Raw genomic sequence first — 17,167 nt, 5'->3', positions numbered from 1 at the left:
TATCGATTTATTTGTGTTGAGGGCTCATTTGTGACTCAATATGTGATCTATTCTGGGAAATGTTCTGTGTGCACTTGAGAAGAATGTGTATTCTGCTGCTTTAGGATAAAATATTCTGAATATAAGTGTTAAGTCCATCCAGTCCAGTATGTCATTCAAAGCCATTGTATCCTTGTTGATTTCCTACTTAGATGATCTATCCATTCTGTAAGTAGGGTTTTATTTTTTAAAAAAAATTTTTTTTTCAACGTTTATTTATTTTTGGGACAGAGAGAGACAGAGCATGAACGGGGGAGGGGCAGAGAGAGAGGGAGACACAGAATCGGAAACAGGCTCCAGGCTCTGAGCCATCAGCCCAGAGCCCGACGCAGGGCTCGAACTCACGGACCGCGAGATCGTGACCTGGCTGAAGTCGGACGCTTAACCGACTGCGCCACCCAGGCGCCCCTGTAAGTAGGGTTTTAAAGTCCCCTACCATTATGGTATTATTATCAATTTCCTTTTTCATGTTTGTGAATAATTGATTTATCTATTTGGGTGCCTCCATGTTGACAGCATAAATATTTACAAACGTTAGATCTTCTTGGTGGATAGACCGTGTAATTATAATATAATGCTCTTCTTCATTTCTTGTTACAGTCTTTGTTTTAAAATCTTGTTTGTCTGATGTAAGTATGGCTATTCGGACTTTCTTTTGACATCCATTAGCATGATAGATCTGCATCCCCTTAATTTCAATCTGCAGGTGTCTTTAGGTCTAAAATGAGTCTCTTATAGGTAGCATATAGATGGATCTTGTTTTTTTATCCATTCTAATACCCTGTGTCTTTTGATTGGAACATTTAGTCCATTTACATTCAGAGTGATTATTGAAAGATAGGAGTTTAGTGCCATTGTGTTGCCTGTAGAGTTGGTGTTTCTGGTGATGGTCTCTGGTCCTTCCTAGTCTTTATTGCTTTTGGTCATTTTTTTTTTTTTTTGGTCTTCAAAGAGTCCCACTTAAAATTTCTTGTGGGTCTGGTTTAGTGGTCATGAACTCCTTTAGTTTTTGTTTGTGTGGGAAACTCTTTATCTCTCCTTCTATTCTGAATGACAGCCTTGCTGGATAACGAATTCTTGGCTGCATATTTTTCTGATTCAGCACGTTGAAAATATCCTGCTACAGCTTCTGGCCTGCCAAGTTTCTGTGGACAGATCTGCTTTGAGCCTGATCTTTCTTCTCTTATAGGTAAAGGACTTTTTTCACTTGCTGCTTTCATAATTCTTTCTTTCTCTTTGTATTTTGTGAATTTGACTATGATATGCCTTAGTGATATTTGGTTTTTGTTGAGCCCAATGGGAGTTTTCTGTGCTTCTTGGATTTTGATGTCTGTGTCCTTCCCCTGATCAGGAAAGTTTTCAGCTATAATTTGCTCACATAAACCTTTTGCCCCTTTTTCTCTTTGTTCATCTTCTGGGACTCCTGTGATAGAAATGTTATTTCTCTTTAATAAGTTACTATCTCCTTTAAATCTTGCATCATGATCTTTTTGCCTTTCTTTCCCTTTTTTTTCCTGCTTCATTATTTTCCGTAATTTTAGTTCCTCTATTAGTGATTTGCTATTCTGCTTTGTCCATCCTTGTCATTGTGGCATCCATTTGAGATTGTATCTCAGTTATAGCATTTTTAATTTTAGCCTGGTTAGATTTTAGTTCTTTTATCTCTGCAGAAAGGGATTTTCTGGTGTCTTCTATGCTTCTTTCAACCCCACTTAGTATTTTTATAATCATGGTTTTAAAGGTTCAGACATCTTTCTTATCTGTGTTAAGTCCATGGCTGTCATTTCTTCCTGTTCTTTCTTTTGTGGTGAATTTATCCCTCTTGTCATTTTGGAGGGAGAAAGAAAATTAAAGAAATAAAAAAATGTTTAAATTAAAAATAAAACAATTAAATAAAAGAAGCTAGATCCTAGGGTGTTTTGGTGTACTTGATAGGAAAGAAAAAAGAGAAAGGAAAAAAATTAAATTTAAAATTAAAAAAAAATTTTGTATAATAAGAATAAAAAAATAAAAAAATAGTTCTTTCTGTATCCCAGAAAGAGAAAGAAAAGAAAGAAAAAGGAAAACAACATAAACAAAGGTAGAAGCAAAGAAAACGAAGAAACGAACAAACAAACAGAATGAAACCCGAAAGAAGTTACATTTAATTTCCCCTAGAACTGAAATTTTGTAGCACAATATAGTCCATAGGCTAAGCCTGTGGAAGGGATTTGTGCTGGTCTTCTAGGCGATGTGCTTGGAGGGCTCAGGTGGGTGGGGCTTGGTGTAATAAATAGTTCCTTCTCCATTTGGTGGCTGCTTAACCCACTGTGGTGGATCCGTGTATGTGCGTGTGTATATGCGTGTGTGCATCCTTGTGCTTGAGGTGAAAATGGCCTCGCCCAGCTCAGTAGTTTTTGGCATGGGAATTTGTGCCTTCACACATCCTCCTTTGTGTGAAGCAGTCCTCCTTTGCCTCATGATTCATTCTGTTCCCTGCCTTTACCCTGTCTGTCTCCAAGCTGACTGCCTGCCAGCTGGCCCTTCCCTCCAGAGTTTTATCTCAGATGGGACTTTCAAAACCCCATACTTCAGAGACAACCCTCCCGCTTGGACCCACACTCAGGAGGGTCTCGCAGGTCCTGCAGGAGAGTCTCGCAGAGCAGTTTCCAGGTGTTGACTTGTCCCAGATGACGTTTGAGCAGTTGTGTAGCGGCAGATGCTCAGAGTTGATGGCAGATCACAACACAGCCGTAGACAGGTTTTGCTGCAGTCTGGCCTCTTTGTTCCAGTATCAGTAAACGTGGCTGCTCTCCAGGGTCCGCCAGGGACTTTTGCCCATGGGGAAGCCATAAAGCCTCTACCTAATGCACTCTAAGCAGGGGAACCGCTTCTCCCTGTGGCACACAGACCCCTCAGACCCTGCTGCCTGCTCCGGGGGATTTTCCCTGCTTCCTCACTGGAACACCACCGGGCCCTGAGCCCCAGAACTTCATACTGCACCCACTGTTTATAGAATCCTGGTGGTACTGAAACCCTCTCCTTTCTCCCTGGCAGTGGTTTAGGGGGAACAGATTTCTTGTCTAGTCCCCTGCAAATGTTTTCACTCTTTCTCTGTTCTCTCTAGCTACTTTCCAGGGGAGTGCTTTTCTTGTGTGGTCCTGAGGCGCCACACACTCCCCGTTTCTCTTTCTCTCTTTGTCCTCTCTGGGCGAAAATGGCTTCCTACCCTCCACGCCTACATGGGTTTTCTGCCCCCATTACACCTCTTTGCATTGCTTTACCTCCCAAGTTCTCTGGTTCAAATTATGCAGATTGTTGCATTAATCCTCAGATCAATTTCCTAGGTGTTCAAAAATGGTTAGACGCAGATGTAGCTGCGTTTAGGGAGGAGACAGGCTCAGGGCCCCCATACCACTCTCCCATCTTGACTCCGTCTCTTATTCCTTATTTTCTAAATTGTTTTCAATTGTAGTTTGGATCTTTTCTTTGACTTGTGAGGTGTCCGAGAACGCATATAAAATTTCCAGTATCTGTGTAGGTTTTCTCCTTATTTTTGTTATGAGTTTTAAATTTTCTTATGTTATGTTCGTTTTATACACTTTGTACATTTTGGAATTTGAGATTTTTTGAAATCTTCATTGGTTTTGGAAAATTCTGAGCTGATATATATTCTAGTACTGCTTTTGCCACATTTTTCTTTATTCTAATTAAATGTTTATTAGACTGTGTCACTATATTTGTTGTCATTTATTGTCTTTTTTTTTTTTGTATTCTTTTTTAATGCACTTGTTCCTCTGTTCTTTATTTTAGACAGATCATTCTAAACAGATGTTCCAGTTTACATGTCCCCTTTTGACATGGTCTAATCTGCTGGTGAACATTTGAACCGAGTCCATTTATTATTTTAAAATCTCTTAACATCTTTCATATTTGCAGCATCGCTTTTTATGGTAGAACCATTCCTGAGAATTTTAATGCCTGGGCTTATTATCTTCAGCATAGTAAATACAGTTGGCTTAGAGTTTTTGTTTGATTATTTCAGTGTCTAGAGCCTCTGTTTCCATTGTTTCTGCTCACTCTTGTTCTTGCTGCCTTGTCTCCTCACATAGCTGATTATATGTGCTTGTATACCAGACAGTGTATTCGACAGATTATATATAGAAGAAAATTGTGGGTTGGTTTTTTGTTGTTGTTTTGCTTTGTTCTGTTTTCTTTTACACAGATGGTTTTTCTCTGATTTTTTTCCCCCAGGTACTTTAATGGCACTAGTAATCTGGGACGCCTCAGTTGGATTTCATGGGTGTATTTTCTGTTCCGAGCATGTGACTCAGCTTGTAGCAATCCTTGCAAGTATTGGTTTATTTCTGGTTCACTCTTAGTCTTTAACATCCAGCCTTCTGGGGCTCCTGCCATCCTCGAACCCTCATTCCCTGATGGTTGTAGACTTCTAGGACCATGCCCAAGTCTGTGGTTAAGTCAGAAGTGCAGTCTCTCGGTTGCCTCTTTCTGAGGGCCGACTGGCCCGTGGGAAATGCAGCCTGGTGTGTGAGGCCCACCTTCCTCACTGCTTCTCTCCAGGAGCTTCATCTGGTAATTCCTCACTGCCTTGTTCATGTTTGTTGTTGCTTTTAAGACTTGTTTTTAAGGTATTTCTGTCAACTTTCTTATTTGTCTTTAGTGGTTGGCTTGTTTCAAATTATCTAGTCTCCTGTTAGAGGAAATAGATTCTCTGGGAGTTTTCTTTGAATCCTAATATGTGGCTTATGTAAATTTTTCTGGGCACTGAATAGAATGTATAGTCCCTTTTGTCCTCCTGTATCGTATATGAAACTTGATATCCATTTATTATATTTGGTCAGCTAAGATATTGTTATTAAAATAATAGAATTCAAACGACAAGAAAGGAGGAAATCTATGGGTCAACATACTGTCATGCTCAGAGGTGACATGGGTTTAAGGTGACCCTATTCAGGCTTATTCTACTCATCAGGTCCTGGTTCATTGCATCTCTCTGCCTTTTTCTTTCCTTTCCATCCTTCTTTCTTTGGGCTTTTTGTTTTTTTCTTTTCTTTCTTTTTTTGATTTAGCTTCATTCTGTGGCTAGCCTCTCTTGATAGAAGATGGCTACATGCCGTCTTGAGTGCCACGTTATTTCTCATCCATATCAAAGCAGAGGGAGCATGCATGTGTATCAGCTAAACAGAATTCTAGGACCGGTCTAGATCATATGTCTGTCTCTAACTACATAGGTTACACTTATAGGTCATGTTGTGGAAACCCTCCATCTGTTTCTTAACCTTTTATCTGCTTCTCCTGTGAAGGGCTGCAGCTGACTGGTGGGCAGCTCATTCTTTTCTGCTGCTTTGATCTGCAGATTAAGTGCACAGGTTTGATCCTGCCTTTGTTTGGAGAATGTTCTCCTCCACAGAATCTTTGAATATATTTTCCATTTCGTTTTCTTTGTCAAGCAGTAGTAAGTATGCACATTGTATGTGTTACTCATCTTCCTTCACTTCTTCTGTTTGTAGATTTTTCTGAGGTTGGTCCTCCACATGCTAACACAGTTTTCAGAGTTGTTGCTTTACGTACGCCCTCTTATTTGCAGTTGTGCAGTTATTTTGTTTTCTTTAATTTCTTCACTTCAACTCATACTAACCACACTGAGAAGTGGTTAGCAGATTCAGCTCTGGAGTCAGACTGCCTGTGTTGGAATCCAGGCTCCTCCTCTAATTGTATTCCTTTTTCTTTTTCTTTTTTTTTTTTTAATTTTATTCTTAAGTAATCTCTACACCCAATCTGGGGTTCGAACTCACAACCCTGAGATCAAGAGTCACATGCTGTACCAACTAAGCCAGCTCCATGCCCCCCCCCCCCATTGTATTCTTGAGCAAAGTTCCTTAATCTCTTATCTTGCTTTCTTATCTGTAAAATGGAAATGTTGATAGTAGCTGCTGTTGGGAGATATTCCTCCATGGGTCTCTTGCACTTGACATATCTTGTTGTGTGTGCCAAGAATGTAAGGCCTTGACTGTTCCTTATCCGGGCCATTTCTCAGGGTTTGTGCTAAAGGCACCTAGCCTTGTAGAATGAGTCATTGTCCTCCCTCAGGGACAGAGTGGGCATGTTTAATGCTTACTATAAAAGCAGTGGGTTCCCCACACTCTTTGTTCCTTCCTTGTAACGCAGTTCACTGTGAGCACAGGCATTCATTTGGGCCCATGGTGTGGCCTCCATAAGATGTAGGGGCCAAAAGGGAACTGACAGCGGTATCCTCCTGCTTGTGCTGCTTGCTGTGCATTGAGTAATAAAGTCCTTTGGTCTTTCATTTTTTAGAGAGACCATGGGAGGGGCAGAGAGAGAGAGGGTGGGAGAGAATCCCAAGCAGGCTCCACACTGTCAGTACAGAGCCTGATGGGGGGGGGGGGGGCTTGAGCTCACAAACCATGAGATCATGACTTGAGCTGAAACCAGGAGTTGGATGCTCAACCGACTGAGCCACCCAGGCACCCCAAAGTCCTTTGTCTTTGATCCAGGACTGTATCTTCTGCTAGCATCTATGAAACAGTAACAGACCAACTTAGTAGCTTGTGTAAAATCCCAGGCTTAGAAGCTATCTTCATATGATCATTGTAATGCTTCAGTAAGTTAACACATGTTAATCACTTACACCATCGCCTAGGATATGGTAAGCATTTATTAAACATTAACTGTCAAGATATTTCTTTAAGTATTCTTTTTGTATTATCTGCATTGAATTTTTATGCCAAATAAAGACTCAGAAGATTAAGATTGCTGTACACAACTATTATATGGTAAAGATGTATCTTTAACTTGTTGGTTTTTAGTTTCTTGTATTAATTGCAAACAATTAATAACCATTAAGAACACACTTTTAGGGGCCCCTGGGTAGCTCAGTCAGTTAAGCTTTCGACTCTTGGTTTTGGCTCAGGTCGTGATCTCATGGCTGTGTGGGTTCGAGCCCTGCATTGGGCTCTACGCTGGCAGCCTGGAGCCCGCTTGGGATTCTCTTTCTCCTCCTCTCTCTGTTCCTCCCGTACTTGTGCTGTCTCAATCTCTCTCAAAATAAGTAAATAAACTTAAAAAAAAAAACCCACACACTTTAAAAAAATCATATAGAAAACTAAATGACATACTTTTAACAACTAAAATATCCAGAGAGCAGATAACTTTTAACAATTACTGTTTTAATTAATGTCACTGTGTTCTTTGGTTCTTGATAATTGTTGGACTCTTATTCTTAATCCTTTTGTGTTTGCATTTTAAAAAATCACATTAAAATGATAACAATAATGCATATTTGTGAAAATTTATAGAATTATGAATAAGTATAAAGAGACTAAGTTAGCTGTAAAAGTGTTAACTCCAAGAGAAAACCAGTATTTTACATTTTTGTGTATTTATTTTTGGTTGCTTATGTTTGAAATCTTTACCTGGCTCTATGACAGTAGTGACTATCTTCATGTTATTGATCAGTGTCAGTATTTTAAGTATTTTCGCGAATAAAGATGGGATGACTGTGTATAGTGCTGATTCTTCCACTTTACAACACATTTTGGATGTAGGGGATACACTAGGTTCAGTGAGATACAAACACAACGGAAAATACAACTGTCAGAACGCAGGCTTATTTTGACCACTGCTGTTCAAAAGACGGAAAGGGTGTGATTACACATTTTCTTAGCAGTGTTTTGTTCTGTAGTCTTAGTATAAGGGAAGCATGAATGGTATCACCATTTTGTGGAGGTAAAGGAGGTTAGGAGAGAGAAATAATTTTTTTCTCTATTTAATGTTTGACTAAAGCATAAAAGAAGGCATATTATTTGGGTAACAGGTAGAAAATAGATGCTCGTGTTTGCTAACATAATTAGTAAATACTAGTCCATGTAAAATACTGTGTGTATTTTTCTCTGTGTTTTTTGTGATTCTTTATGTATATGTAGACAATGAGATTTGTCTGTTTCCTTGATATTGCATCATATATAATTAATCAGTTATTGGACATCATCCAGATTTTGCTCCGAATGGTTTGTAAAACAGATACGATGCCTGTTTCTGTAGAGCACATGGTCTAGTGGAGTGCCATTGACCCCAGGCTCTTTTCCAAATACAGTTTTTAAATAAATAAAGTAAAATTTTTAAGGTTGTATAGATAAATGATTAGATTGAAATTTTATGAAAAGTGTAAAAGCCAAATTTGTAACTGTATAACGTGTTTTTAAAAGCTTTACACTTAAATTGTAACTTCTATTTAATAATTACTGTAATTTTCAAGTAATGATGAGGGTAAATGATATATCTGCAAACACTGAATGTGGTAAGAAGTTACCTGCTTTCTGTTGGTGACAGGGCCACAGGTACCGCTGTATCACTCTGCTCGAGCATATATTCAAAATGAAATGAGTTTTTAGTATTCTAAATTTCAATGATTAGTAAAATAAAAATGAATTTTCCCTCCCAACATCCTAGAACCCTAGATTAAATACAGTTTAAAAATTCATTCAAAGAGGGTGCTTTGAAAGAATGTGCTATGTATTGTTAAGGGAGGCCATAAGTAGACTCTGGAACTTTAATTTTTTTTTTTTTTAAGACTCTGGAATATTTTTGACATCTTATAGTCTGTTATGCGGTTATGGTGGTGAGTTTACTGAATATAGTTTTAGGGTATATACAAAGAATTATTTAACCTTTGAAGGAAATAATTTCCTAATTGTCCAAAATAAAAACGTATTATTTCTACGACTTGGTTGTGAGGTAAATGCTATCTTGATAATTTTATCCAGCAGTGCTTGAAAAACAAAGAGAAAAACCGTATTTTCAGGTTTCGTTTCATATTCTTCATATTCCATGAAGGGATCTTCAAATGATTCCTTCCGTAACATGGTGCTAGTAAAATATTAACCTTTCTCCTTAAATTAATCTATCCAGGAAGCTCCGTACTCGGGGAGAGACTGTGCTGGGCAGTGGGTGTAGCAAGATGCCCTGCCCCGTGGAGTCCCCACAAGCCTCATTTTACACCCCACTTCTGCTCCCCATTAGATGTGTTGTCTCAGGCTGGCTTCACCGTCCGACTTTAGTTTCCTTATCTTTTAAATGAGGACAATATATCAGCTATTACTATTCTTTTTTAGAAGAGAAGAATTAAGTGAGAGAACTATTAGGCATGCCTCTATTTGTCCTTTCAATTTTATTTATTTTTATTTTTTATTTTTAAATTTTTATATATTTTGAGAGAGAGAGAGATGGATAGACTCCCACGCAGGCTTTGTGCTGCCCGATGCGGGGCTCAAACCAATGAACCGTGAGATCGTGACCTGAGCCGAGATCTAGTCACTCGACTGACTGAGCTACCCCGGGCGCCCCTGTCCTTTCAGTTTTTGCTGGGCTTTGAATGCCTTTTTGAAGCCTTCTAAGCTGTACTCCCCCCTTTTCCCTTGATTCTCGTTACACCTGTACATCCGTCCTGACAAGTATGCTGTCCTATTGTTATCTTCCACTAGCTACTGACTAGATCCATCGAGGATGGGAACCCTGCCTCTATTTTTATACAGGCTGCCATTTGAGTAGAAGGTGTGGTACACAGTAGTTACTCCAAATTTTGTTCGGTACAAATCATTATAAAGTCATGATTTATTGGGGCACCTGGGTGGGTCGGTCGCTTGAGTGCCTCACTCTTGTTTTGGTCTCAGGTCATGATCCCAGGGTTGTGGGATCAAGCTCAGTGTCAAGCTCTGCTCTGAGCATGGAGACTGCTTGAGATTCTGCCTCTCTCTGTCCGCCCCTCTCTCCCACAGTATTTTGCTCTCACTCTCTCTAAAGTAAATTTAAAAAAATTAAAATAATGATTTGTTACCTCCTAGCACAGAACCAGGAGCTGATAATATTCTCTTAATCCTTATCACTTCCCACAGTATAATTTAATAATGTGTGATCTGACATCAAGAAGAGTTTGATATCTTAGTGGGTAATACCCAACTAGATGGGAAAGTAAATAGATAAAATGTAGTGTGTGAATGTAGATAATCAGAATAGCAACCACATACCTACATTTGCCATATACTTAAGGCGTTGGGCTGAATGTTTTACACGTATTGTCTTTTCTAATCCTAAAGACAATTTTATACCAGGTGGTGCTAGCTATCTTTTAAATGATTAACAAACTGAAATTGAGCTGAGCTGACTTGCCAAGGTCACATTGCTTGGAAATGCAGATTCTGGACCATTTGACTCCAAGCCTTTGATTTTGACTAATACAGCAGACTAAAACAGCCTTTTGCTGTTCATTCACAAAAGCAACCATTTGGGGTTAAGTAAGAGTCATGGGAGGAATGGCATCGTGTAAGGGCAGGAGTTAGATCTAATTTGCCATTGTAACCCCGTAGATTTACACAGCTCTTAGGCAATGCCGTTGAATGAGACGCACAGGCTGTACATGTTCTCTTAGGAACTTCCTCACACCTGATTAGGTTCTTCAGTGTAGTTACCTCTGCACATGTGCCACCTAGTGGTTCAATAGGAAACACAGGTAAGGACCACGGATAAAATCCCCTCTCTGTCATCCCCGTGGTCACGGTGGACTTTTGTGGCTTTAAAGCATTTTCTGACCAAGCAGCGTTGCCTTTATTTTAGATCAAGTTCAAAATAAGGAGAAAGATACATGGAATATTTTATATCAAAGAAAAATAGAACACTGGAAGTTTTAAAATGTAAAAAGCACTCCCATTTCATGGTTTTGGGCTGTTAGCCGTTTGAACGAAAAGAATGCTCTGAAATGCAAAAACTGCAAGCTGGCAGAGGAGCCGAGCCTGAGCCTGGGCCGTTTTATGGTTTAGACACAGGCACAGGGTGGTGTTGTAGAGTGCATTTTTAGTAGTGAACTGTGGATAACCAAGTACTGGCATCAGAACTATTCTGTCAGTTGTCACTGAGTTTATAGTCATTTCACCAGACCATCTCTGGTTAGATATTTAGATGGCATCATTTTCTTTTTCTTTTCTTTCTTTCTTTTTTTTTTTAATTTTTTTTTTCAACATTTATTTATTTTTGGGACAGAGAGAGACAGAGCATGAACGGGGAAGGGGCAGAGAGAGAGGGAGACACAGAATCGGAAACAGGCTCCAGGCTCTGAGCCATCAGCCCAGAGCATGACGTGGGGCTCGAACTCCTGGACCGCGAGATCGTGACCTGGCTGAAGTCGGACGCTTAACCGACTGTGCCACCCAGGCGCCCCTTCTTTTTCTTTTCTTTAAAAAAATTTTTAAAAACATTTTTATTTATTTCTGAGAAACAGAGTGTGAGCTGGGGAGGGGCAGAGAGAGAGAGACAGACAGACAAACGACAGACAGAGACCAAGACCGAATCTGAAGCAGGCTCCAGCCTCGGAGCTGTCAGCACAGAGCCCGACGCGGGGCTCCAACTCACAGACTGCGGGATCATGACCTAAGCTGAAGTCGGACGCTTAACCGACTGAGCCACCCAGGCGCCCCTGGATGACATCATTTTCAACCAGAGCAATCTGTTTCACATTCTGCTGTGAAACTCTGGCAGTTTTTTTTTGATTTTATTTTATCTATCTATCTATCTATCTATCTATCTATCTCACATCCAAGTTAGCATATAGTGCAATAACGATTTCAGGAGTAGATTCCAGTGATCCATCCCCTACGTGTAACACCCAGTGCTCATTCCAACGAGTGTCCTCCTCAGTGCCCCTTGCCCGTTTAGCCACCCCCCACCCGTAACCCCTCTAGCAACTCTCAGTTTGTTTTCCATATTTAAGAGTCTCTTATGTTTTTGCCCCCCTCCCTGTTTTTATATTATTTTTGCTTCCCTTCCCCTATTTCATCTGTTTTGTATCTTAAATTCCACATAGGAGTGAAGTCATATGATATTTGTCTTTCTCTAATATCACTTAGCACAATCCCCTCCAGTTCCATTCGCATAGTTGCAAATGGCAAGATTTCATTCTTTTTGATGGAAACTTTGGCAACTTTTCGAAGGCTCGGGCCAGGAGAAGAGAGAGACATAAACATTAGTTTAATTGTCCTGCCTTGACTTTGACAGATAGTAAGATCTAATTTATCCTGCTAAATGAAGAGTTTTATGTGTCATTTCACATATTTAGGGAAACTTTTTTCAGTTTCTATTTTGTGGCTGGCTCTGGCCCCCCAGATAGTGGTCATGAGATTCCTCTTTATTTCTCCTTATTCCTTTGAAGACAAATGACCAGAACAACAAAGTCCAAACCAAAAATCCATCAATCCCTACTGTGCCTTCAGCAGATCCAGGGTAGGATCCTGGGCCGACTCAGTGGCAGTAAGAGCTGGAAGCAGAAGGAGAATAGCATGAACTCCTGAAGCCTGCCTTACTGTTCCCTTCTTTGTGGGTCAGGCCCGTTCCAGATCCCACTTAAAACAAACAAACCAAGCCAAACAAGAAGCACAAACTCCCTGTAGTCTGAGTCTGTTTTTTCCCCTCTGAAATGCAGGGAGCCTAGTTTCTAAGGACTGCGTACCTGAAAACCTGCGAACCTACCATTGACATTCGTGTTTAACCCTGCCACCTCCTTCTGGTCTAATTTGAGAACGAGAGGGAGACAGGGAGACAGACACACGTGGAGAGACAGTCTGCCTACTGGTTTCCTCTTAGTTATAAGCAAAAAGAGCTGCTAAACATGTTAAAAGTGTTGTGCATTTTCCTTGTGAAGGAGATGAAAATAAGGAAATAGTTGGGATCGTGCTACAGTTTGGAGAAAAATTTCGACGAGAGGCTGTAAGTGGTAGATAGCAGCACACACCGGAGAGCAGACAGGCTGCACCCCGTCGGATGGAGTTCAGTTTGGGGGTGGAGGCTCAACAGAGTGGGCTCTGAGGAGAAGAATGCTGCCAGGAGATGTAATGGTGCATGACCCTGGCCCGTGTGGCTCATGATTCGTGACCTTTTGAGGTACTCTTATTCTCCTTATCTTGACTCTTACCCTTGCCTAGGAAGGGGGATGGTGCAAAAAGAGCATGTCCACATGTGCTCAGGGCATCTCTGGGTGGAAAGGAAATGCTTCCTCAAAGGCATTTTAAATATGGTCATTTTATAGTGCTTTGAATATAATAGAGGGAATCCATGTGTCTGGTAGAATCGTATTACTTCCTCTTTTCGGTCATAAAAGCGGCAGAGGACAGGCAACGCAGAATAACTTTTGGATCTTTCCAGATGCTTCCCCTAGGGCTTTAGGCTCTGGAGGCACCGATCTGCTCTCCAATGTATTGCGGATCACAGATCTACCAAATACGGCATGAAAAGGGTCAGGTGATTTCCAGACTCCAGTATCACTTCTCATTGCCTGATCACCAACCCACATTTGAAGTGTTTGCTTTGGCAGTTCCCCACTCCTTCTACTGGCTTCTGTGTTAATTGGGGCTTGGGTTAAAATGCTATAACACAGGCCTCAAACATGTGCTCAGGGCATCTCAGTGGTGTAAATAAAACACATTAATTTTTCTTTCATGTAGAATTTCTGAAAGTGAGAGGTTCAGGCTGATGGGTCATCTTTGCTCCCTGTGGTTGTTTCTGGACCCACGTTCCTTTCATCTTGTTTCTCTGCCCTTCACGAGAATGTTGTTCTCATCTGCAACATTGCATCTGGGTTGCTGATGTGTCTGTGTTCCTGTTTCCCACAGGAAAGAGGGAGCATCATTTAGTCCAGGGCAAATCCCTTCCTGTTAGGGGACATAGAGGATGCATGGGGACTTTTGGTCATCCTCTGCTGGTGATAACTTGCCGTGATTAGCTACCAAGAAGGTTGAGAAATAAAGTCAGTAGCTAAGAAGTTAGTGCCATACTGCAATTTGCATGTAAAAGAGAGTATGGGTTTTATCCTCTGTCCATGCCTGGTGCACCGGTGAAGTTCTTTACATTACATATTCTGGTTGAATACCTATCGGTGTATACAAATCACATGTATTTTCTTTTAATTAGCAATAATCGCACCTCGGATAAACCTCATTGGCTACGATACTGCCACTGCGCAAAGCTACATGTATTTTCTTTTAATCTCTGATGTCCTTTTTCATTTTGTTCATGGTGTCTTTTGTCGTAAAGAAATTTGATATGTTAGTAAAGTTTGCAAATCTTTTTATCATCCTTTGCTATAAATATATTTTATATTTGTAGATTTGATTCTAGGCACTCTGTGTCAGTTTTGTGGCTGGGGGTAGATCAGATAGGCAATCTGATTGATAGGCCCACAAGCACTTGGTTTATGGCTAACTGTTCTATTTCGGGTTTACGAAAGAATGCTATTTTATTTTTATTTTTACTTATTTTAAAGATTTTATTTTTAAGTAATTTAATTGAGCCCAGTGTAGGACTCGAACTCACAACCCTGAGATCAAGAGTTGCACACTCCACCGACTAAGCCGGCCAGACCCTCCAGAACAATGCTGTTTTAAATAGGAGAACCCAGACTGTCTGGTCGATGCTTTATTTCATCATTCATTTTATGATTTGACAAGGCTTACGATTATTTGTAGTTTTTGTAACTGAACAATTAATAGTTCTCAAAATTAACTGTCAAAATACTTACCTCAAATTCGTTATGAATTTAGAAGATTTTGATAGTCACAGAGGAAAGTCAGACTGAAGAGATACGAGATCAGATGTGGTGTGGAATTTAGTGTTGAAGCTGCTAGAAATGTCGAGAGTGCAGTTAAAGTAAGGTCTGCAACTCAGGGGAGGGGCCGGGGCCACAGATGGCAGTTGAAGACCATGAAGTCCGGAGGAGACTGAAAACCTGGATAACAATTAAGTTCTTCAAGAAGAGAGAGCACATAAAAGACATCCCGGGGGCTGTTTCCACATTTAGAGGTCTGAAAGAAAACAGCTGAAGAGACAGATACTAGGTCATTTAATTTTCCTTCGCCACCTCGTGAGATATATGGTCGTGTTGTCGGTCTGCAGACTTCGAGAGGGGGCTCCATGAATTGTACAGATGGGAGCTGGTAGAGCTGGTACTCGAGAGCCAGTCTTTCCGCCTCTGACGCCTGGAGTAACCGTTACACCTCCCGCTTAGAAAAGGGGAAGGAACACTTCCCTGAGGAGGAGGCTGTCCTTAGTGCCAGATGAGTTTCCACAGAGTTTGAAGGTTTGCGGGTAGCCCCTGGACTGTTAGTTCTGTTGCTGGCAGTGGCGGTGGAGAGAACAGCACTGCGGGGGGAGGCTGTCCGTTAGAGAAGGTGCAGTCCCTCCACAGTCCCATTTCGTGAATTTTACTGGGAAGAGAAAGCAGAGACGGAGAAGAGAAGCTTGAAGGACCGTAAGTGCGTTTTGTTTGTTTCTTTTGTTTGGAGTCGTGGTGGGGAAAGGTCTCAGTAAATTTCGAGTTAGAAAAGAAGGACCGACTGGAGCGTGGAGTTGCGGCTGGAGCGCCGGTGGAAGGGCAGTTCCTGTGAATGTCCAGTGATGCGGTCGAAGAGAGGGGGTGGGTCACTTTTATTCAGAGAGAAGCACGATACTAGAGGCCGTGGTGTTTGGTCGGTTGCCTCCTGATATGATAGAGCATGTGTGAGGTGTCTGGGGTTGGAGTCTTGAGGATAAATGAAAAAGGCAATGGAGTCCAGATGTGCTCTGAATTTCAATTATTTACTTTAATTTTTTTTTTAACATTTTCATTTATTTTTGAGAGAGAGAGGGAGAGAGAGAAAGAGTGCAAGTGGAGGAAGGGCAGAGAAGGGAGACACAGAATCCGAAGCAGGTTCCGGGCTCTGAGCTGTCCGCACAGAGCCTGATGCGGGGCTCGCACCCACAGACCATGGGATCGTGACCTGCGCCGAAGTTGGAAGTTGGATGCTTAACCAACTGAGCCACCCAGGCACTGTTTAAGCATTTACTTTTAGAATCTCTGATAATTAAGACTGTAATGATTTTTTTAAATTAATGATTTTATTTGTAAAGACCCATTTTTTAAAATTTATTTTGAGAGAGAGAGAGAGCACGCGCACACTTGCATGCAAACGAGGGCGGGGCAGAGAGAGGGAAAGAGAGAATCCTAAGCAGACCCCATACTGTCAGCACAGAGCCCTATATGGGGCTTGATCTTGTGAGATCATGACCTGAGCTGAAATCAAGAGTCACATGCTTAACTGACTGAGCCACCGGGCACCCCCAACCTTTTAAGTGAGTTACATTGAAATGCATTTGTTCTATAGATGAACCACTATAATCCTAAAAATAAGGTTAACAGTTTTTACTAGATGACACTTGGCTGAGTCAGTTGGCACAAAGAACAGTGTGCCATGTTTTACATTGTTTTGATGATCATTTTGCAGTAGAGCGTAAATCTAAGCCATGCCATCAATTACTTACAGAAACTTCCCCTGCGTTAATGAAGTAGTGCCGTTGCTCTTTCATTCTTCTTTTGCAGTGTACGCTTTATAGATGAATTCGTCAAAGATTGTTTCGGCGCACGAGTGACTTTTTATATTCTCTTGTTTACAGCAGAAATCAAAGAACAGTCTGCAGAAGAGGATGCTGAAGCGGAAGTGGACATCAGCAAACGGCCAGTCCCAGTCCTCGAGCGCTCGGTGTCTGAGGACTCTGCGAGCTCCCTGGTCTCTGTTGGTGTAGAAGTCAAAATCAGGTCAGAGAAGGAAAGCAGCTGGCGTGGGCATTAGTGACAGGCGGGGAGTTGGCTAGAGAGAGAATTCAGAGTACAAGCTTGGTATGTAAATACGGATGGAATTTTTTTTTTTTTAGTACTTTTAGGTTTGTGACTGATGTCTCTGTGTGTGATTGGGGTAAAGCACGTCTGTGGGCTTAGGTGATCGTACAACAGAGCAGTAGACGGTCACGTGGCCCTCGTCTCCTCCGAGCAGGACACAGTATCCCCAGCTCGCTCTTCCTAGCTGAAGAAATAACGCCGAGCTTCTAGCGTAACGATTGATCTTTTTGATAGTTACCTGTAAACGTAAGTTTATACTCTCGTTCCTTCTCTTCATTCTTTCAAACCCTGTCTGTGTACAATTCAGCTTTGATTCTTGGAGTTTTTTAGACCTCATGGGAAAGACGTGAATAAAAGCATGAAAGCGTTTACCAGTTGACCACTGCCATCTTCTTGAGATGTTTTCACTCTTGCTTT

The 17,167-nt window shown here is 41.1% G+C and overlaps 1 protein-coding gene and 1 pseudogene across 22 annotated transcripts in view; one reads left to right on the top strand and one right to left on the bottom strand.

Annotated features, from left to right (window-relative positions):
- The window catches only part of KMT2C (lysine methyltransferase 2C), a 287,946-nt gene that overhangs the window by 98,442 nt on the left and 172,337 nt on the right, over positions 1–17,167 (top strand). For 19 of the 22 annotated variants that reach the window (XR_006298642.1, XR_006298641.1, XM_043589991.1 and 16 more), the window contains one exon: positions 16,528–16,669. Coding sequence is in view for 20 of the 22 variants with exons in the window: in XM_043589991.1 (XP_043445926.1) it covers positions 16,528–16,669 (142 nt within the window). In the remaining 2 variants the exon portion in view is untranslated. The remainder of the gene's footprint in view (positions 1–16,527; positions 16,670–17,167) is intronic. The other 3 variants (XM_043590000.1, XM_043589992.1, XM_043589983.1) reach the window with 1 other exon arrangement.
- Positions 13,936–14,067, bottom strand: LOC122488886 (annotated as a pseudogene).

The sequence above is a fragment of the Prionailurus bengalensis genome, chromosome A2, assembly GCF_016509475.1.
Source record: "Prionailurus bengalensis isolate Pbe53 chromosome A2, Fcat_Pben_1.1_paternal_pri, whole genome shotgun sequence".
NCBI classification, from domain to species: Eukaryota; Metazoa; Chordata; class Mammalia; order Carnivora; family Felidae; genus Prionailurus; species Prionailurus bengalensis.
Note: the sequence above shows the minus strand (reverse complement) of the source record. Positions and strands in the feature narration are given on the sequence as shown.